The sequence below is a fragment of the Notolabrus celidotus genome, chromosome 10 (genome assembly GCF_009762535.1).
Source record: "Notolabrus celidotus isolate fNotCel1 chromosome 10, fNotCel1.pri, whole genome shotgun sequence".
Taxonomy (NCBI): domain Eukaryota; kingdom Metazoa; phylum Chordata; class Actinopteri; order Labriformes; family Labridae; genus Notolabrus; species Notolabrus celidotus.
The window spans coordinates 8118097-8139902 of NC_048281.1; the positions used below are offsets into that span (position 1 = coordinate 8118097).

The 21806-nt window shown below is 40.2% G+C and overlaps 1 protein-coding gene and 1 long non-coding RNA gene across 2 annotated transcripts in view; one reads left to right on the top strand and one right to left on the bottom strand.

The window, feature by feature from the left end:
* Nucleotides 1-459: 459 nt before the first annotated feature.
* The window catches only part of hibch (3-hydroxyisobutyryl-CoA hydrolase), a 31686-nt gene continuing 10339 nt past the window's right edge, over nt 460-21806 (bottom strand). Inside the window, exons 7-14 of the mRNA XM_034693738.1 lie at nt 13450-13528; nt 7753-7898; nt 6807-6893; nt 6652-6710; nt 5302-5383; nt 3395-3514; nt 2203-2236; nt 460-2043 (exon numbers count right to left, since the gene is read on the bottom strand). Of these exons, the coding sequence (XP_034549629.1) occupies nt 1928-2043; nt 2203-2236; nt 3395-3514; nt 5302-5383; nt 6652-6710; nt 6807-6893; nt 7753-7898; nt 13450-13528 (723 nt within the window). The 3' untranslated portion in view covers nt 460-1927. The remainder of the gene's footprint in view (nt 2044-2202; nt 2237-3394; nt 3515-5301; nt 5384-6651; nt 6711-6806; nt 6894-7752; nt 7899-13449; nt 13529-21806) is intronic.
* LOC117820090 lies at nt 15011-15313 on the top strand. Its single transcript, XR_004632688.1, has 2 exons — nt 15011-15057; nt 15174-15313. It is a non-coding gene; the product is annotated as an uncharacterized LOC117820090 (long non-coding RNA).

Sequence of the window (21806 nt, forward strand, 5' to 3'; positions counted from 1 at the left end):
TAACATCAGTAGGCTAAATGTGGGCTGAACTCTTTGAGTGAAAGTAAAAGATTTGTTGCTGCAGTGCATGAACTAGATAACCAGATAACCAGTTAATGTATACAGGCTTCTATTTGAGACCTGTATTTTAACTTTATCCAAACCTGCAGCCACACCCTGCTGGTAAAATGCACCATGTCTTCAGATAGGACTGGCTTTTGTTTAAAGTTATGCAGCAGCTTATTATTATTTTTAGATAATATCGGCTAAATTTACTGTGTTTCTTCCCGTACTCTGAGTGAAGAAGACAAGTTATCAACCCATAAACATCATAAAGATATCCGAGCAGCAGGTCAGTGAGTTCATGCTGATAAAAAACAAAAAGGCACTCGAGCAGGTCATAAAGATCCTGCCCTCAATAACAGTTAGCCTTTAAAACATAAGCAGCTTTCAAGCACAAAGAACACACAACATTTAATATTTAATCTTTCATCTGTCTTTATTGCTTTCTGCTCCAGTATCCATGACTAACTGTCGTCTCACATAACGGTGCAGAGTGTCTGATCGAATGGGCTCGATACCTGTCATAGACTGTAAATAAGAAGTGGATGTAACGATGATATCACCTTCTCTGTTATCTGCAGCTTTGAAGCTTTGAGCTTAGTTTAACAACAGTATCTTGTTTTTTTGGAGCCAGAAATGACCATATTTGGGCAAGAGAGTTGACCTGCAGATGAGCGAGTGTCTTGTAAATGCTGTTACACTGTGGTGTTCATTTGTGCACACAATCTGGCAATGCTAGGAACAACTTTTAAACAAAGGTTCTAAGCTGAAAATTAACATTACAGCTGATCTTGCTGCAGTCTTATGGTACAAGTGTATTGCAAAGCCTTAAAATATACCCTACGTTATCGTCTTTTAATCTTTTGTTGTAATCGTAACTTAATAAATGAGCTTCATCTGTTTTTTAGCGCAGGCTTCTGACTGAGTCCATGAACTCATCAGGAAAATGTTTACTGATGTGGTAAATCAAGTCAGAAGTAAGGTCAGTTTCTCATAACTTAACCAGTGGAGTCGCCACCTACTGGCTGTTAGAGGGAATGCAGGTTTAAGGCACTTCAGTGTTGGCTTAATTGTTTTAATCCAGAGGCTGCGTCCACTTCCTACAGAGTCTATGATCCCGACTGAAATCAGTGACCATGAGAAGAAGCTGATTTAAAAACGACTCAATATCAGACCATGTTTGTTTTCTAAAATGCTTTTAAACACTAGAGACATGGCATTCAGAGGAAATGTTAATATAGATCTAAATCTGTGATCTGTTTTGGGAGTGTTAATCTGGAAAATGCAGATAATACTACAAAAAGAACAAGAGAGATAGAAGACAACACATTATCTGTATTACAGCAAGTGAGCACTCTGCAGAAACACTGATGATCCTGATCCATGTCACATCAACAAACACCCACAGGAAGGAAATGTAATAAAGCACTCAGCGGTGAGATCATTTTCTCCTCCGATGCACTCATGCTAATGCTGCTGTGCGGCACATTTCTTGATTCTGCAGCAGAGGAGAGTACCCACTTTATGTGAAATAATAAAAAACAGACTTCACTTCAGCTGCAGAGCAAGTTTACTCTACTCATTTCTCATGTGTGACACACAGGGCATCTGCTGGCTACCTCTGCTGCTACTACTTTCTATTTCTGGCTGTGAACATGAATCAGAGCTCCTCAGTGGTGGAAGAGCAGCCTGGATTTTCCTGTAAAATGTCACCGCAGTATTAAATCACATCCAGTCCATCTGTGTAGTGTATGACCTGTTTGTACTAATATAACCGTTCTTCTCCTGCTCAGCAGCACAGTCCTCTCACATTACTCATGCAGAGGATTGTGGGGACAGCAGGCTCGATGAAGGCTCAGTAGTGTGTGTGTTTGAAGGTGGGTCATCAGAGAGTCAGGTCTTTGTCCCCCAGAGAGGAGAACCACTGGTCCACAGTCTGGTCTGACAACTCCTCCAACGTCGACGGGTTCCACTTTGGACTATGGTCTTTATCAACCAGCACTGCAGACATGCAAAGAGGAAAACTATTATTAACTTATCCTTTAATTAAATGCATAACAATATAATCTTTTTTTCTCTGTATTCAGTTTGTAGCTCTCTGTGCAGTCCATCTAAATCACTGCGACATCACTGAGGGACACCTGCACAGCAGACACTCACCGGCTCTCACACCTTCATAGAAGTCAAAGCCTCTCTGCAGAAACAAAGGAAACAAATACAAAAGATGAAGTACTGAAAGACTGGACTCTACAATGATGAAGATGATTAATCCAGACATTAAAACATTGAAAGTAATTAAAAGTTAGAACATTAAGGCCACTGGAAATTTAGCCTAAAGTGGTGTAAGTGAGTGTACTGTGTCAAAGCTGAGCAACTCATAAAATCAGAAACTATGATACAGAATTAGAACCACAACACAGAACAAGAGATTTACAGATAAAAGTCATCATATTAAAAGAGTATAGCTGACATAATATGAAAGTAAAGTTATCTTATTAAAGTTAAAACATTAAACAAAATGAGTCAGAGTTTTTTTTTGGTCGCCATTTCACAAACCTTAAGTTCTAAAATTAGCAAAATAATTCAATCATAATACAATAATAAAGACATAATATAAGATTTAAGTCATAATATTAATATGAAATAGTAGTAATTTAATGAGAATTTTTATGTAGCCTAAAGTCATAATAAAGTCATTATATCACAAAAATAAGGTCAAAATATATAAAAAACAAGAAAGGAAATTGTAACATTTTGAAAATAAAGTCATCATGTTACAAAAACAAATGTTGAGAATAATGTTAATAAACCAGAAGAATAGAGTTGCAATTTTTTGAGAATAAATGCAATAATATTGTTAAAATCTAAAATCATTATTACAAGATGAAGTCCCATAATATGACAAGAATTAAATAGTAATTTAAAAGGTAGTATCTTGAATAATGTATGCCTTTATTAATAGGACAGCTGAAGAGAGACAGGAGAAGAGAGTGGGGGGAAGACATGCAGCAAAGGGTCAAGGCCGGGAGTTGAACCAGAGACCCCTGTGATGAGGACTCTAGCCTCAATGCATGTGGCATGCACTTAGACCACCAGGCCAACAGGCACCCCTGGTTGTTGTTTTAGGACTTGAGTCATCATACTGAGAATATAAAGTCCTGAAATTTTTGACAGTGTGATGCAGATGTGTAAAAATGTTGCGAAATCTGATCTCTATTTCAGTTTTAAATAACACAACCCAGATTCCTCTTGAACGGTAACAACTTATAAGAGTGAAAATGATAAAAAATGAATCATGTTGATTGATTCTCAGAAGTGTGACTCTGTTCTAAAGGAGAGATTTGGTTGTTACCATGCAGGCCTGAGTCAGACGATACTCCATCACCAACACGTCCTGCAGGCTCAGATTTGCCCCCGCCTGCAGCTGCTTGTAGGCCATTTTCAGGGATGTGGGAGACATCTTGGACAGAGTCTGGAAGAAGAAAAACATTTTGCTATGAGCAACTGATCCTTCAAACACAAAGAAGGGATCTGTATATAATCACAGAGAAGAAACAAAGGGATGTGTGACTCTAGACTGAGATGGGTATAAATGTTTAATGTATGAGACAGGACATGGATTCAGCGGTGGAGTAGTCACTGAGGATGTGGGTTCATACTAAATATTTGATGCCTGGGGCGTCCCCTCTTTGACTCCAATTCAGAGTTATATGGTTCGAAAGGACAATGAAAATGTGAACACAGCACGTCGCCTTAAAAAAAAAATATTTTAAATGTAAAAAAAACCCCAAGATCATGACTTGTATCATGTGGAAGCTCATTAACTAGCTGTAACTGAGGCTGACAATGTGCAGTATTGTTAATCCTGAAGTGGAGTTTACACAAAGAGAGGCGGTGGTGGATGAGGGAGGTGTCAACTACTTGTTTTTGCATCTTTCCTCTCAGGTCTTATAACATCAGACAGTCGGGTTGAAAAAGACGTGAAAAAAGGATAAAAGGTCATGGATGAAGATTAATATCTGAATTTTGATTAAATGAATGAAGGGAAGCCGCTGTGGTCTGATCAGAGCTCTAACAGGAGGGATTTTGGTCAGGACTGTGACTAACCCCATTAAGAGCTTAAAACGGGGTAAATACTAATCACTAACATAAACTGCTGAGGCTCAATAATGCTGCAGCTCCTTTCCCGCTCTGTTAGTGGGATTTATCTGAGGGTGGGGAAACAGGAGGGGTGCTCACAGACACAGTGGGTCATTAGCTGTACTTTAGGTTTTGTGTATTTAACAACCACATTAGAGACTGAGTGATGTGAGAGTCAGAGAGACAGGTAGAGATTTCAGAGGGAAATAATTCACTGATAACACACGTGATGGTCAACATCTATTCATCAGCCAACAGTTTCTTTAAAAAATACTCAAATGAACGAATATTTAACATTTCTTTACATTTTTCACCAACTACATGAATGAATGAATTCATATTAAATTAAATAATTCATTTATAATTAATATTAAAAAAAATTGAAGAAAAAATTGTAATAAACCTAAATACCAATAAATATGTGACTGATATAATCTTGTGGATTAATTGGTCTCTCATTGTATGTTTGATGAAAGGGAATTAAGATGTTCAGTTTAATATGCATTAATCCTGCAAAGAGGGCGCTAAGAATCTGTGAGCCATAACTGATCATGATATCAGAGGGACTATGTTTTAAGCAGCATATATAAATATTTTTTAAATCAACAGAATAATCGTAAAACTAATATTTTGTGTCAACTTATTAAAGTCGTTATCTGGTAGCCACTAGCCAGGTTTGAGGTGGGTTAGTGCATACAGAACGATTTGCATTGGGGTCCTGCTCACCCTGTCAGGATTCTATTTGCATAACCACAAGTTCACTATAACTTATATCCCTTACTTATCAACGAAAACCAGAACAAGAAAATCAAACTTTGTCCTCTTGTTCAAATTGATGACACTGAACTTGAAATGTATTTTTGGACCCAAAGATATTCAATTTATGATCAACAAAACAAACAAAAGTATCCAAGCAGCTTTTGTTGGTAAATATCAGCTGATAACACCAGAAGACTGATTAATCTGTTGGTTCCAACTCATCACACATGGCGTGTAACATGTGTTTGTGATAAAAACTGTCTGCGTCTCTGCTCAGGTGTTGCTTGATTTCTCTAAAATCGATCAGATTCCTTCAAATGAAGTCAGTAACTCTCACAGAGCAGCAGGTGAGGATCGTACCTCCACTTGTTTCTTTGCGAACTCTGAGCCGTCTGCCTTCAGGTTCTGCACGATGCCCTCCACACTGCTGGAGCTGAACAGCCTGAAAAGAAGAAACAGCGACATGGACTAATGAACTCTGCAGATAACATCAATCCACTCTCATGGAAGTTAAAATCCGAGGGATTCTTATAATGCAAAAAGTTCCTCGCTTTTGAGCTGTGTCCTCAGGTCAAAGCAGTTCATCTGTTGTTTATTATAGTCAGTCAAACACATGAAGAGACCAAAACAAACTGTTAATGAATTATATACGAGCCAGTATTATCTGTGAGCCTGATATACCTCGTGCCACAGAGCTCCTCCTTGTCCAAGAACTATTAAAAGCATCAATGAGCCCCGCAGCTAAAAATAGGCCCAACGAATGTAGCTTTTACTTTAATCCTGTTATTTCTGCAAGAACTGCAGAGCCCGGCTGTTGTACAGCACTTATCATTTTTTCAAGATGTGCATCTTCAGTAGGAAGATAATCTTAGAGCAGAGCATCACAGACACAGTAGACAGCTGTTAGAGATAGACGGACTAAAGCCTCATTTCCACCACTTGATACTGCTCGGTTTGACTCCTCTGGACCCGTTTCTGGAACCAGGAACTAAATATTGGTTTTCTACAGCAGATAAAAGCACGCCCTCATTCTCAGGTGATCTTCACAACAACACAGCGTTAAACTCTTGTGACCACTTCGTCTTCAGCATGATACAAACACAACAGAGTCGAGTCTGAATTTTGAAATGATTAGCACAGGGTTGAGCCGGCTGCTTTCTTTTATATACTGGGTCAAGAGGTTGAACCAGTGATAGTCCCCAGTGACCGTTCTGTTGTCTGCAGTGCTTTAAGTCCACATTTTAATATTAGCTTAGCTCTATTTGCAGGTGATATTAAAAAGTTTGCAGATACTAACGGCATCCTTTGACATCGGAAACACAAATAACCGAACAAGAGAGCTGAGCCAGGCCGTACCACTCAGCTGTTTTATGTAATTCAGGATGTCATTAAAGCAACATCATCCAAATATCTGAAAGTTATCAGGTTTATTTCTCACAGCTGCCAGTAAGTGATTTCAGGGTGCAAAACCTCCTTTCACACATGCACTACACTCCTTTATAAGGCGGCACTGATTTGAAAAAGTTTGCATGAAGACGAGGTGAGCCGCAGTTTGAACACAGGAGGTACGAGTCAGGTAAATTCACTCTGTTTGAGTTAGCAAAGTGATGATGTTTATTTCATGGGGCTGGTGGAATCAGAGGCAGGCTGTCCTCAAATCTCCTAGAAGTTGTCAGAAGAGTGAAAAAGGCTGTAGAAATGTAGACATACCTGTTGATGTCAGTCATGTGCTTGTCCAAGACAAAGGGCTTCTCAGCATCCAGACTGCTCTGAAGAGAGAAGAGAAACATCATCAGCACAGACATAAGATGACTGAAGAGTATCTCTGTGATCTTAAAGTGGACGACATGTGTGAGGGTTCTTACCTGGCTCTGGTAGGTGTCCAGCACTTTGGTGACATCTTCATTAGAGGGAGACTTCAGGTCCACCAGCTCCTTCTCCAGCTCTGGGATCTGTGGGGAAAAAACATAAACTGGGTAAGGCAAGATAAAATAAAATACACATTCAGCTGTAAAAAATGAGACCGGGGTAAAAGTTTGTTGCTGAATCAACCAGGATTTGGAGTATCTCTTAAAAGTGCTGAGCTTTGCCATCAGTTTCAAGTGATCAGGTTTTAAATTTTTGGTTAAAAACTAAACTTTCTAAATTCTTTTAGCACAGACGTACATTTTCAAGAACTCCATGCCCTGGATTGTTTTGACATTTTCTACATTTGTAAAATTTGTGTGCAGGTTTGAACTCATCAGGCGGCACGAGGGCTCCAAAAGAGTTTCAACACTAACTCATGAATCTACAAGGTCACAGATTTGAGATGTCTCTGCAGGAACACAAACATGGGAAATACTCAACAGATTCAATATGTGTGTAGCAAACAAACTCTTATACTTTATTCAAGTTTATCAGTCTCAAAGTTAATTATTATTTCAGCAATAAACTAAATCCCTCCCGCAGTTTGTCCGTCCAAACCGTCAAGGTCTAAGTCCCAAACATGGACACCTGCTGTTCTGACCTCACGCCAACAGCAAACAAACACAACCTGTCCCTGGAGCAGCTGCTGTACGTTTGCAACTTTACACAAGTGACACACGCAGTGACTCAGCATCCGGCTCTCCAGCGGAGCTTTGACCCCACCCTCCCCTACTGTGCGGCTGTCCTGGACACAACCCTGCAGCAGCACCAACACACACACTCATGGAGACATGTGCTGTTAAGAGACAGCAATGTGTGTTATGTATTTCTTAATTAATCAGGCTTTATTTAATTGATCAGAATATAAAGAAACTACTTGAAAAGGTTGTAAGTTTAACGTACCTTTTTTGACTCGACAAAGTGAGTAGCCACACCAGCTCTCTGCACGTCACGACCCTTCAGACGGAAGCCCGTCAAGGCCAGAAACAGTCCCAGCTTTCCCTGAAGCCTGGGCAGAAAATATCCTCCTCCAACGTCAGGGAACAGTCCTGTAAAAAAAACAAAAAAAAGCTGGGTGTCAGACGTGTTCTCATTCAGTTACTGTCAACATGATCACCTGTCACTGTTAATCCATCAACATGCCCATCAGTAAATAACAAACAATAACATAAACATAGCTTCACAGAGACTTTAACTCATACTGATATCTCATGGCCTAAAACAATACACTAACTGCTGAGAGGCCTGAAGCATCATGACAGAGATACATCTGAATCTGTCTGAAGAAATGTGATGAAAGTTTATGCAGAGCTGCATTTAAAGGCTCTCCAATCAAACCAGTTCTAAAATGAAAACAACCTTCATTTGCATTTATGATCTGTGATGCAACTTCTTGTTCCTGATTGGCTAACATACACAGAGCAAGTCTGACCAGGACATAGCAGTTGATGTAACCAAACGTCTTAAAAATAAATAAATAATGAAATAAGAAAAAAAAAAAACTCAAAATCTAAAACGGGCTCATTTCAGTGTCTTAGTTTGAGTTCTTGTTGTGTGTTACGGCTCTGATGTTACACACCACCACCGTCTCACCTTCATTACACCTTAGTTACTCTGATGGCAGATCAGAGCTGGAACAACTTGATACAATGAGTATCAGGACATGTATGCAGTTCCCCAAAACTTTCAGTAGTCAGAAACATATGTAAAAAAATTAACTAATCTTCCTGTCTTCCTGTTGTTTTACACCAGAAAAAGTCCAAACTAAAAGACATTGAATATATTATTACATCGGAAAAGAAAGTCCCCATATTTAAGATGTTGCGACTATGAAACAGTGTTTTAATGTTTTATGAATAATTTTAAAAGTTATTAATGAGCTTTCTGTGTATCGGTGTATTGCTGCAGCTCGGACACAATTAAAAGCAGCAGAGAGCAAAAAAACCAGGCACCTCCAAATGTCTTCTACCTCCCTAAAGTATCCCCGCCTCACCCAGAGGTGACTCATGTTCACTCTGATTCGGTACAAACATTACAGAACAGATCATTCCTGGCACACGACAAAAAGCTCAACATGCAGATTACAAGAATTAATGATTCTGAAATATTTCATCACAGTCCGAGGTTTTAATCTGAGCTGAATTGATTCTCAATAACGTGGGTCCGCTTGGTTTGGTGCACTGGTCACAGTTGAGGTGGTCTGGACTGTGGGAAGAGGCTTCGGGGGAGGGGGGCAGTGCATCATGGGAGAGGGGAGGATTAGATGATGTGACCTGATTCACAGCTGAAAATGTAATATCATAAATGCAGCAGATTATGGCTGTTGTTCAGAACGCAGACAGAGCTGCGTTAAATCTGTTAATCCCACTGCAGAGGGGTTAACCTCAACGCATGAGGGTAAGAAGGGTGCAGGGGTGTTCGGATGTGTGTGGAGTCATGAAGATATAAAGTGTGTAACTATTCTAAAACTTAAAAACACACCCAGTAGTTCGACCATTGATACTAAACTTATCAAAGGGAGAACATCTGACCTCTGCAACTTTACTTCTGTTGTCCTGTAAACAAACAAGGGTCGGGCACTTCATGTGACACGAATGAAACACAATCAATCAATCAATCAATCAATCAATCAATCAATCAATCAATCAATCATGTTTCTTTTGAAAGTTAAGGCTCAGTGTTGGAGCTCTTTGACGCCGAGATGGAGATTTATCAGGCTTTGGAGACACAAGACTTATCAGCAGAATCAATTTAATGATAGTTTCCACGTGCGGACGATCTAGACTGTGACACAGATTTTCACCCGTCCTCGTCTCACGCCTTTGTCTTTAAAGGCTGATAACTGAATCACAAAGTGTTGCTGTTGGTGGTGTTCAGGGACTGAAGGAGGGAAGCTTTTAATAAACGATGACCAGACAAAAGGGCGAGGAGGGAAACCCAGGTCACATGATTAAACCCACAGAGGAATAACAGATGAGCCCTCTGCCTTTTGTCCATCATGAGAGGATTTGTGAGATGATTGAAAACATGTCACTTATCATAGATTACATGACGGATCACATGACAAAGCCGAGCGTATTTACACATGTACAATTCAGTACATCAAAACACAAACTTTCATCATATTTTGATCAATTTTAAAAGTTTTGTTGAAAATCAGAAGAAATCTGTATTTCCCTGAGTTCACAATTTGGAGGGAAGCTTTTGCTTAATGACTCAAAAATTGTCATAACTCTGCTTCAAACTTGGTTGAACTTTCAGCCACTTTATTCTAAATGATCACCGTGTCTCTCCATCTTTCATCCCTCTGGCGCTGTAGTTGTGAGTGACACTGTGGCGGAGTATTTGCACTTAAAAGTCTAAACCCTGTGTATAAGACGATCCCATTTTTTTCAGATGCACTACTCGGGAAAAAGAAACCACCTTATATTTGTGTCTGTACGATCCATGCAATTCACTTGGTTGTCTCTGTGTGCACACATACTTCATGCCACCCTGTAGTCAGCGCCCAGAGTCCGCCATCAAGTTAAACAAAGTCTGGACACTCCCCTGGAAGAATGAGACACTAAAGGTGCATTTCAATGTTTCACCTTGTTATATCAGCTTTTTTATCAATCAGAAATATTTTGCAGAGGTTAGAGAGCATAAATGCAACATAATTCAGACCATCTGAGATATGTTGAAAGGTGTTTTCATGTACGATGTTTCATCTTTTTTGATTCACCTTCACTCTCTCTCTTGTTTTGTTGGCCGAGCAGTCACATCATTTCTGGCTGAGCTCATTCAAACCTTAATCTGAAAGGTGATCTCTTGAGCAGAATAGCTGCACAGGTGTTAAAGCTTGCTTCTGTAATCAGCCAAATATATTTCCACTGTATCCTGGACTGCTTCACATAATATGAGATATTTCAACCCTTTCAGCACTTGAAACTTAAAACAGGCAGTGGAAAAAGCCTCATTCTGCAAAGTGAGCTTAGTTTCAGTAAAGTACAGCACTTCAGAGAAGCTCTTGAGAGGATTGGACCCCGGGATCAAGTTTGAAATAAGCAGCAATCTGTGCGAAAAAAATAAAATGCAATGTCTTGTTGGAAAAAGTGCAGCGTGAGGTCAAAGTTTCTGATGACAGAGGCAAACCTGTACACCAGGTGCTTCAGTAAAAATAATGTGAAAACACAACGGCCTCAAAGAGGATTAACCACTTCTCTCTGAAGAGACAGGAGAGTTTTAAAGCGATCACAAGGTTCAGGCTTCAGGTATGAGAGCTAATGATGAGACTAAACAGGAAGTATTTAAAGGCTTCAGAACATGCAAACATGAGATAACACAAAGTCGCACTTCCATGGATTAGAGGAAAACAAGCTCACAGATACAGAGGACGCTCCCTCAAAGATGGCAGGTGATGTACAACAACCTCTCATAGAGCCAAACATCAGCCTGTGAAATTAAATTTAAGTCTTTGTTTACTTCTTATTTCAGCTTAGCCTTTGAGAAAAACAAACACAAGAGTCACACTGCATCAAAAACAACCTCAGCCTTTTCTTCCTGTTACACTCATCTCCTCTCTGCTGACGAAATAATCGTCATCCTGCTCCAGGAGTCAAATACAAAAAGGAGAGACGTGTTTCACAACATCGTGGTGAAATTAATTTGAAATAAAAAACCCATAAACATCAACTTAAGTGTATTAGTATTGAATTGATCCTCTAATAACAAAATAAATTGCAGTAAAATAAGTTGATAATCAGCACACGAATAGTAGAACACATGCTTAAACGAAAGCTTGTGGAAATTTTGGATAGAACTATTATTTCAATTTGTAATGAACATTTTAAATCTACATATGAAGGACTGATGTGCTTTTTCAGCTTTCAATTATTAAATTGTGCTGTAAAAAAAGTTGACAACCATAACAGAGCTACATGAAAGTGTGTTTAGTTTGAGTTTAGGAGATTTTGCTTGTAACAATATGACTTGATTTATACAATTTTCAAATTAAAACTGCATTTCTGGCAATATAGCTGTATTAACTTGGAATTAATCATCTTATAATGAAGAAATGCTGAAATAAAAATATTTTTTTAATACCACAGAGGCATGTGAGGATATCTTCAGTAGGATTGCAGTGAACTTTGCAGGTAATAATTTGATTCAACTTTTTAAGGAGTGTTAAACACCTGCTTATGTAGTAATTTAGGCGGGCTCCCCTATACTTATTAACTAATGACTGAAAAGTTCGGCAGGAAAAGAAACTGAAAACCCTCACAGAAGGACATGAGGATGTTTTTTTTAGAGGAATACAGTGGAATTTACGGATAATATGATTTGATTTTTTAACAAATTCTAAAAAGCCTGCATATATAGTAACATAGTTATACTGTGCATGAATCTCATCGTCTCATAACTGAAATGCTGCCACACAACAAGCTGAAAAATAATCAAATTAGTACAAGTAGACCTGTTTGACAAGAACGTGGTGGAATGTATCAAAGATAACAGTTTGATGAGATTTTTCTTCATAGTCATTCAGTGTGAAATAATCATCTAATTGTAAAATTTTGCAGTTAAACAACTATCACAAAGCTCCATAGACACAAAGAACCTGTCACAAACAAAGAGAGCATTAGCTGAGGAGTCATCACTGTGTGATTGCTCCAAAATACAGAATAAGCTTCATGTTTGTGAGCTCTTGTTTGTGTCACATGGAGGATGAACTGCGTGTCCCTGAAACTGTGAACAAACGAACAACCAAGAAACTTCGGCACGATGCTCTTAAAGCATTTCACGTTTTTTTTCTGTTTGTCAGAGCTTTAAAGTAATCATCAAAGATGCTGAAGGACCTACTCAATACCCATTAATGATCTCAATGAGAAAGGACTGAGAACAAAAGCAGGAAAGCAGCACCTGTAATGCCTGCAAACAATAAATATCGAACTATTTTCATGATCAATTATAGAAGCACGATAAGTCTTCCAGAATTAAATGCCAACAAGCTAGTTTATGCCAAAATCTCAGCAGTGATTCATTATCTGCTGGAGATTTGTTACTAATCTCCTCAGCGCCTCAGGACAGGACCATCTGTCTGCAGGAGTCAATTAGCTAAAGAGCAAACTAGCTTACACTCCAGGATCAGACAATGAAGACACGGTCTGGTTGATTTCACATGCAGGAAGCTTGCAGCTGCTGAAAAATAGAATTATATAACATATCACTGCTTGCATTTATCACATGTGTGAGGGAAGTCACTCATCTACAACCTCAAGTGAGTTACCACAACAAGTTTGATGTTATTTAAGGTAACTATTATTGCTCTCAAGTTTGGAGCATGTTACCATTGTTTTGATCTGTTTTTGAAAGTTTGAATCCTATAATGAGATATCTGTTTGAGTGTTGGGATTGTTTTGTTCTGTCTCTTGTATCTTGTTGTTTCTGGTTTTTATTCACTTTAAAGGTTCATTAAGGGACAGACTGTCCAAACAAGCTGAGGCTTTAAATGTTGTAGTATGTGACATTAGTTTACCTGCTTCATACCTGTCCCTTTATATATAAACCTGCATCTAAATAAATGTGAGGTCAGCAGCCTGTTCAGCTGGACGCTCTTACCGATGGCGGTCTCTGGCATGGCAAACAGCGTCTTCTCCGTGGCCACTCGAAACCGTCCGTGCACCGACAGACCGACACCCTGCAGGTGGAGGAAGACAAAGGTTATGAAAAAAATCAATGCTTTGATGAAGAGACGGCGGAGCAGAGTTCAACACTGGATGGAGATGAAACGTAGAGAGGAAACGAGGAGAGAGCATTAATATCTGTCACCTCGATACAGAGCTGAAGTTTGGGATGGAAACCGCTGACTGTGTGTGTGTGTGTGTGTGTGTGTGTGCGTGTGTGCGTGTGTGCGTGTGTGTGTGTGTGTGTGCGTGTGCGTGTGTGCGTGTGTGCGTGTGTGCGTGCGTGTGTGCGTGTGTGTGTGTGTGTGCGCGTGCGTGTGCGTGGCTCCCAGCAGAGACAGAGGTTATTGCTAATGAGTGGTGTTGGCCAGAGGACATTTCCAGCACAGTTAGGACTCTGTGTGAGTGTCATTTATCATCACTTGTTTATGAGGTTATTACTGTAAACAACGTCTCTTTACATTTGGTCCTTGGAGAGGAGAGTGAACATGCATGCAGTTATGTTGAACTTCATCATTTTAAAATACTTTAACTATTTTAAGAGTTGAAAATGTTAATAAACATGTGTTAATCTGTCATCTTGAAACCCTTCTGTGAATGTCTGATGATGATAGTTGCCTCTGTGAGTGACAATTCATTTTGAAAGCATTCAGGTGTAGCCAGCAGTGAGCTATAAACAACTTCCAGACAACTTCAATTGGTATTAAGCAGCTTGGGATGTCAAACTGTGGATTTAGTTCTGCCTGATTTTGCTCTCCATACAGACTGTTTTTCCTGCAAACATAAAGCCTGCTGATATGTGATTGGTCAATACTACAAACAGAAACCAGCACGCTTCTTATACTCCCCCCGCCTACATATTCAGCACTTTTAAGCAGAATTGAATACTACAAACAAAAACACAAATATGCAGCCCCAATAATTCCTACGTCTACACATGCACCTGCACACACAATTACAATATACACTTGTCTGCCAGTGTTGTCACACATCCTCCTCTGTGACCACTGTGTGCCTGTAAGTGTGTTTTTTTGTTTACTTTCAGATTTTTAGTGTGAGTGAGGAGTGCCTGGTGTGTTTTTGTTTCCCCTCCCCCTCCTGCTCTGTCTCCTTTACTCTCTGCTCACCTGCACTGGATCTACAATCAACACTCCTGCCAGCCATCATCCAAACACCACTGCCTACAAGAACCCTGCACTGACATCCAGTCCCTGCCTCAGTATGCATCAGACCAGTCTGCCTTGCGTTCTGTTTCACGGCGCTCGTTCCGCTTTTTCATTTTTCTTTTTTTTTGACAGGGGAACTCAGTTTTTAGGTGCTGTGAAAATTATTAAATTCCACTTCCTAACTTTTTAAATCATAAGTGATGCTAAAGAAGCAGCTTCTCTATCAGCTTGGCCGTTGTTTACTTCCGCTTTCTGAAATCAGAAATCCAGCGATGTCTGGCCCAGCGTACTGCAGACCAGACCCAACAGAACAGTCAGACTACAGACTAAATTCAAACGCAGTATGTAGTAGGGAGTACCTACTGCCTACTACAATCGTAGGTAGTATGTAGCAGGCTGTTTCGAAAACAGTCCAGCTCTTCTTAAGATAACTTTTTGCCAGTTTTGTCCATTTGCCTTCAATCCACCTGACACCTGTTTTTCCTGCCTCCAGGACCCATCTGCAGCCAGCTCCGCCACCTTCCTCACTCACCTGCCTGTTCACTACCGTCTGGATCCCTCCCTCAGCACCCCAGGACCCCCACCAGCTATCACTTCACCCTGCACTTCTGTAATAAAACTTTGGAAACAAGACCTGTCTAAAGTCTGCTTTTTGGGTTCAGCCATAATACGTGACAAGTGTATTACACTAATAATCTATGAATGTCTGCCAGCTGTCCTTCATCCTTATAACAGAATACAAGAGGACTCTATCATCGGGCCAACTGGACGATGACAAAATGCAGGATGAATCAATAACAGCGATCAGTTTACTTAAAATGTTGGTGCCATACAATAAGTCACAAAGCGTGAGACACAGAGGTGGATTCTGCACTCAGCTGAAGGTTAAAAGATGATAAACGACGTTCGGGTCCTGGAGGGCAGGTGATCCAGCACTCTAAAGTAATCACACGACTCCACTGACCTTCAGTTTTCTGGAAGATTCCTCATTAATGAATGAATCATCCTTCCAAGGGAGGAGTGTGCTGTGATGGAGCTCTGACTGTACCTCAGAGAGGGGTCGTTTACTGGTCAGGTCAGACAGAAATCAATATGTCAGAGAGTCACTGCTGCTGATTAACAGCTGAGGGGGGTCAGCAGGTAAATCCCCCTAAGGGTCCAGATGAACTACAAGCTGGGATTAAACTGGTGATTTATTTCTGATCATGAATTCAGTCATAGGGTTATGACAAGGAGACATAGTGAAGTCACGTTACATCTGCCAGTGCAGCTGAACATCAAACATGCCTTGAAACACTTCTGGTTTGCTAAATGTTCCTGGTTAGAAATGCAAACTCTGGGCGCAGGTTTATCTCAGAGCAGACGCTGCATATACAGAGTCTACAGTCCTCAGTAGGTCTTGGGTTCGACTCCCGGCCTTGACCTGTGAAGCTAAATTTGTTGTAAAACCTTTTGAAAATATAAAATTGATCCAAAAATGCAAATGCAGATCCACCTGGCCACCTATTCCGATACCTTGCACAAAGTAACAGGCTAACAGTGCAAGTTTTAGCAGCTTAAGTGATAATAGTGAGCCCATGGGCCTGAAGTCAGGGCATACACACCTTCACAACATGCCTTTATGGATTGCATTACGTATTTGCAGACCACTACACACATTTGCAGCTGTAGCAAAGTTCATGTGTAAAAAGCCAGTTGAGAGGCCCTCTTCAGCTGTAACTGATGAGTTGAGGGGTGTGACTGATGAGTTAGTCACACCCCTAATTATGCAAAGCTATGCATTACTCTTAGCCTTAATCTCAAAACAGAATAATCATAAAAATATGAATCCCTCCTTCAGTCAAGAAATTAGGTATTCAGTCCAAAATCATTTCTTCTGAACCAGGCTGTAGACTTCTTCTGGCCATTCTCACATGGGTATTTAGAGCAAGCCCCAAGTGGACACTTAAGGAACTGCAGTTTTTGTACTTCTGCGCTTGCACATTCTACGCCAGAGGTTGCAGCCAAGTGGCAACCTCTGGTCTCAAAATATGAAGCCCATGCGGAAGTGTTATAAACTGCAGTTCATTGAGCATCCACTTGAGGCTGGCTGCAGAAACACCAGAAGCCACATACACACAAATGACAAAAATACGATCTTTACAGCATTAATAAACATGTTTACAGCCTGGTTGAAGAAACGACTTGGGTCTATGTAGCTAATTTTTCTATCGGCACACACTGTACGGGGGTTGAATTTTTTTCTAATGCGACAGTTCAGAAGATATTAAGATTACGAGTTTTTTCCCAAATAAGGACATGACTAACTTGATTGACAGGCGGGAACACATAGCTGTTGGCTAGGAGGCTCAAACCCCGCCTCTTTACCTCACACTAAATTAGGTTGAGTTCTAAATTTCCAATATGGCTCCCGCCGACGATTGGCTTCAAAACAGCGCTCAGGAACAGATGGGTGACGTCACGGATACTACGTCCATAATTTATACAGTCAATGATTGCAGGGTGCCAAAAATGCACAAACTACACATAATAGACATAAGCAGCTTTCTATTGATGCTTATTTTCAGCATAAAAAAAATATCAAAATGTAAAAGTAACTTTGTTACCAGCCTGACAAAATAAAGGAGTCGCATACAGACGCAGAGCGCTGACCTGCTTCAGGTTACTGCTGGCTGACAAATGAGCAGAGAGGATTAAAAATATCTGATCACTGGAGAATAAACAGACCTCAGTGCAGAGTAATTACTCTTCTAAGAGCCAGACCCCAAACACAGACACACAAAGGAGACAGACAGTGACTTTCGTCAGCTGAAGTTTACGATCACTGAGCTTTTTAAACTCGTCAGTACTCAGACTCAGAGCAAACACAGGCTCTGAGTTCATATCCTCATAAATCTTTGTGTGACTTTGAAGAACGAAAACATGAGATCATAGTTCAAACCCACGACAAAATAGATCTGTTAAAGGCTGTATTTAATCAGATTAGTGTCAAACTTTAAGCTTTCTGTGTACCTCTAGAGATTTCATGTGTCAAACTTTGACAAATTCATGTAGAGTGAATCCAATAATTATAGGAATTAAAAACAACTTTGTGTAAATAATTATTTTATCAAAACCTTTAGCATTTTTACTTCTTATTTAATTGGTAAAAGTTCTTTTTGAAACATATTTTAATATCTTTTAAATAAATCTCACTTTTACAGTCCTTGTTCTGGATAAATCTCTCTTTGTGAGTGATAGACTGAGCTGTTTGTGAACGCATCCTTAATCAAATACACGTCTCGTTACACTGGTTTAGAGGGTGAAGCTAAAAAAAGACATGTAATGAGTAAATCTAATATTTCTGCTGGACTCTTAAATCTCATTTCCTGTCATCCCGAGGCCGTCACGAGTGAACATCTGCAGATCAAGTAAAGAGGCGGGTTCATGTTTGAGTCCAGAGACCAGAGTCCAGACGTGTTCGTTAAAACAGCAGCAGAGGGTCCAGACCTCTAAACCCCGGGGTGAGGACACTGACTTGTGCTCAGAGAGACACCTTAAGATTACTCTCTAAAGACAGACAGAAAAGAGGAAAACAGGAACAGTTTTTCTGCCATGTTCGCTGGATACATGGTGAGGACATAAAGTCCATTTATTTCAACATTAACTGTTTTACCCATAGAAGTAGTGGAACATTGGTACGAGCTGGTGCAGTGCCACCAAGCTCCATATAAGAACATGTCTCCACGTCCTGATGTTAACATTAGAAGTGGTAGAAATATGCAGAGGAGCATGTTTACAGCTGATGACTGAAAACAGAATGAGCTTCTAAATTTACAATCAAGCTGGGAAAGTTTACTCCGACTGCAGCTCTGATACCAGCCACATGTTTACGGGACAGGTGAGGGGAAATCCATTAAAGTGACACCTCTGCAGAGCCTTATATTGACCTGCAAAAGGCAAGATAAGAGGCGATATGGAGGGGATTTTGGCTTCAATTTGACAGAAGTGGCGGAGATGAGGATGCAAGGTCCAGCTTTATGTTCTGTCTATGAAAAATAGCATTAGATCGTCTCAGAGTATGAAAGTTGATGTGGTTCAGATAATGCAGAAGCCTTGAAGCAGACATAAAGAGACACCCGAGACAGTTAATAGTCACAAACACTTAAGAAGAAGGCGACATCTTTCCACATCACTCCTCCACAAAGTATTCACTTTCTAAACAAGCTGTGCTCAGGATCTGAAAGATGAGACGATGAATACAGAGATCAAAGTCTGTGCTGAGGTTTCTTTGGCTCTCGCTTTCTTGTCTTCGACTTCCAAGACGATGTGGACATTTGCACAAAGAAGCTCTGTTCTTCAGGGGTAAGAGGATACAGACACACAGCTGCAGAGTAGTCATCAATCGGACAACAACTTTTATACTGAACAAGCTCTTAGGAACATTGTAAGGAAGAATCTGATGAGAATGTGTTTGGTATCTTCGAGGTAAAGTCAGGGGTTTTGAAGCAATATTTACCCAGCTGTGTTATTTGATTCTGGTTGGTCAAAAGCCCATGATAATTAAATCTCAATCTGAATATCAAATCAATCCACAGAAAGCAGTCTGTCACTTTCCCCCTCTGCCTGTTAGCACTGTGGTAAAAATGTTAGTGTGGTCTCAGGCTGGTCTTGAGAGTGGGGACATAATGACAGTTAGCGGGCACAGATGCGAGAGCAGCCTGAGGAGCTACTGGACCTTAAACCATCTCAGAGGGAAAAGAGGAGCAACATCCTGTCCTGTGATACAGAGCTGGAAAGAGCATCTCTAAGCTGCTGATCTCTACAAAGTCACTGAAACCAGAAGAGGTAGAGATGACAGCAACAATGTTCAAAGTTGAGACATTTTCCTCGTTCATGTTTAAAGGTGAGTCAACGTCAAAAAGAAGAAGTAGAGCTGAACGAGGACAGAAATGTCAACATCTATGCTCCTGTAGAAGTCCAGTTCAGCTCTCCATCAATGTAAACCTTCAGTTTAATGTGAATTCATCCTGCAAGGAAGCTTAAAATAATCTGTTAACAACTGAGGAATCAGAGGGACAATATTTTATCTGCGTACATAAATCCCTCATTAAATCAATAAACTCATCTTTAAAGGTTATATTTTGTGTCAGCTTCTTTGCATCTTTACCTGGTTGCCAGGTAATGCTCTCTCTCTCTGATCACCTGCAGAGGATGTCGGTCGTGCAGGTTATCAGTCTCACGAGCAGAGAGCAATGACAAGCTGTGAGAATAATGATCACAGAGGGCCATCTCATACAGATCGAATGATGAATGTAAAAATGAAAATGGTCTGAATTACACTCGCCCAGATACGGTGCATTATGTGAGAAACACTGAGCACACTTATTCTTGATCAGTATCTCATACAGCCCTACCTCACAAAACTGAACCCTCCCTTCAAGAGGAGTCTTCACACGCTGTGAAGAAAGAGAGAATCAGTCGAGCACAGTCGATGTGGATTAATAACACTTCAGCTTTCAGGACCTTTAATTCCAGGGATTTTAAACTGCAGAGTGATGAATGTTGTGCGTGACATGAGCTGAGTTTGTCTTCTTTGACCTGATATTAACTCGCCTTCACTCCCTGATGGTTTGTTATCACTAACACAAGAATGCTGCTTCGACGTGGGAGTTCTGCCCCAAGCTCGGAGCAGATCTGGGAACAAGGACTCTGGTCGCTCTCTGACTTTTCCATATATAGAACGAGTCTGTCTTTCACATTAAGCAGCCATCACCCACAGGACGGCTTACGTCAACATTGGCTTCTTCTCTCTCTGCTCAGACGAGCGGACTTCAAACCACCTTATTCCCACAGCAATGAATTCATAAAAGATAAAGAGTGTTTGATAAGCAGCACAGATAATTCAACAAACATCACAGCTTTTAAACTTCTCCTCTGGGATGATGAGTGGAAGGGACTCCTAACGCACCATATGCTGCAACATAAACCAGAGCTGAGCTGTTCCTGCATCCACTACAGCACCACACAACACATTGTTTTCTGTTTCTGATCTGACAATTAAATTACAGCCTGTGTCTGCCTTTGAAAGGGAGCGCATTGAGTGGGGGCTGGGTTATCATCATGGCTGTCTAAACACAGAAACACAAACAAACTAAAGGACTTTTTCTTCACTTCACAGCTTCCAACAGTCAGACTCTGGTGAATTTCTCAGCATGAGATGTTTACTAAAGTGAAAATGTGTCCAGAAAAGTCAAAGTTATGCCTTTGGGTTGTGAGCTTCTGCCAAACAGTCAAGTATGAGAGAACAGCTGCGTGTCTTTTTACAGCGAGAGAAAAGAGGACGTCCTTTTCTTTGCAGATCATGATCCACCTGAAGGCACATCTTTTATTTGTGGTACACAGCACACACAGAAAAATTTGATTTCACTTGGTTAAGCTGTGTATTGTGCTTTTCCTCTCTAGTGTGTTTAGGTTGATAAAGACAACACAAACACAGATGGACAGTCTATGTATGTGTTCAAATGTCTGGTCAATAGATCTGTTTCTGATAAAACACAATTGCAGCAACAGCATTCAACAGCTCTTTAAATATGGATGTTGCTGCAAAGATTTATACCTCACACACATTTGCAGCTGAGGGGCACAAAATGCTTTTAAAGATGAACACTTCAGATTAGTACCAAACCTGTTTCAAACCTAAGACATATGTAAGAAATGGACAAAGCTCTTTGATTTCACACATCGCTCTGTTAAGGATCATTTGAAGCCTTGAGCTCTTCATTTGAAGTCTTGCCATGCCGTTTAACAGAGCCTCTCTGGATGTTAGGAGGCAAGTGTTATGTAGAAGCTTTGTTATCAGCTGATTGTAGCTCTTGCTTGATTAGCAAACTGCGTCTTTAAAAAGTAACTGAGACAGGAAACTGGACTCTAAAAAAGGTTACAAGCCAAATGTGCCTTTTTAAAATAATGAACAGCCAACAGAGTCTTTGACAACAATCAAATACTAAACAAGATAGTTTTGATTTGCCTCGAAGCCATTTGTCAATCATAAGGTCACACCCATAAGCAAATCCTGCTTGATTTGGGATTCTCTGCAACTGCTAATTTCCTAGTGGTTTAACAGGAATTAAAATTCTGACTAATC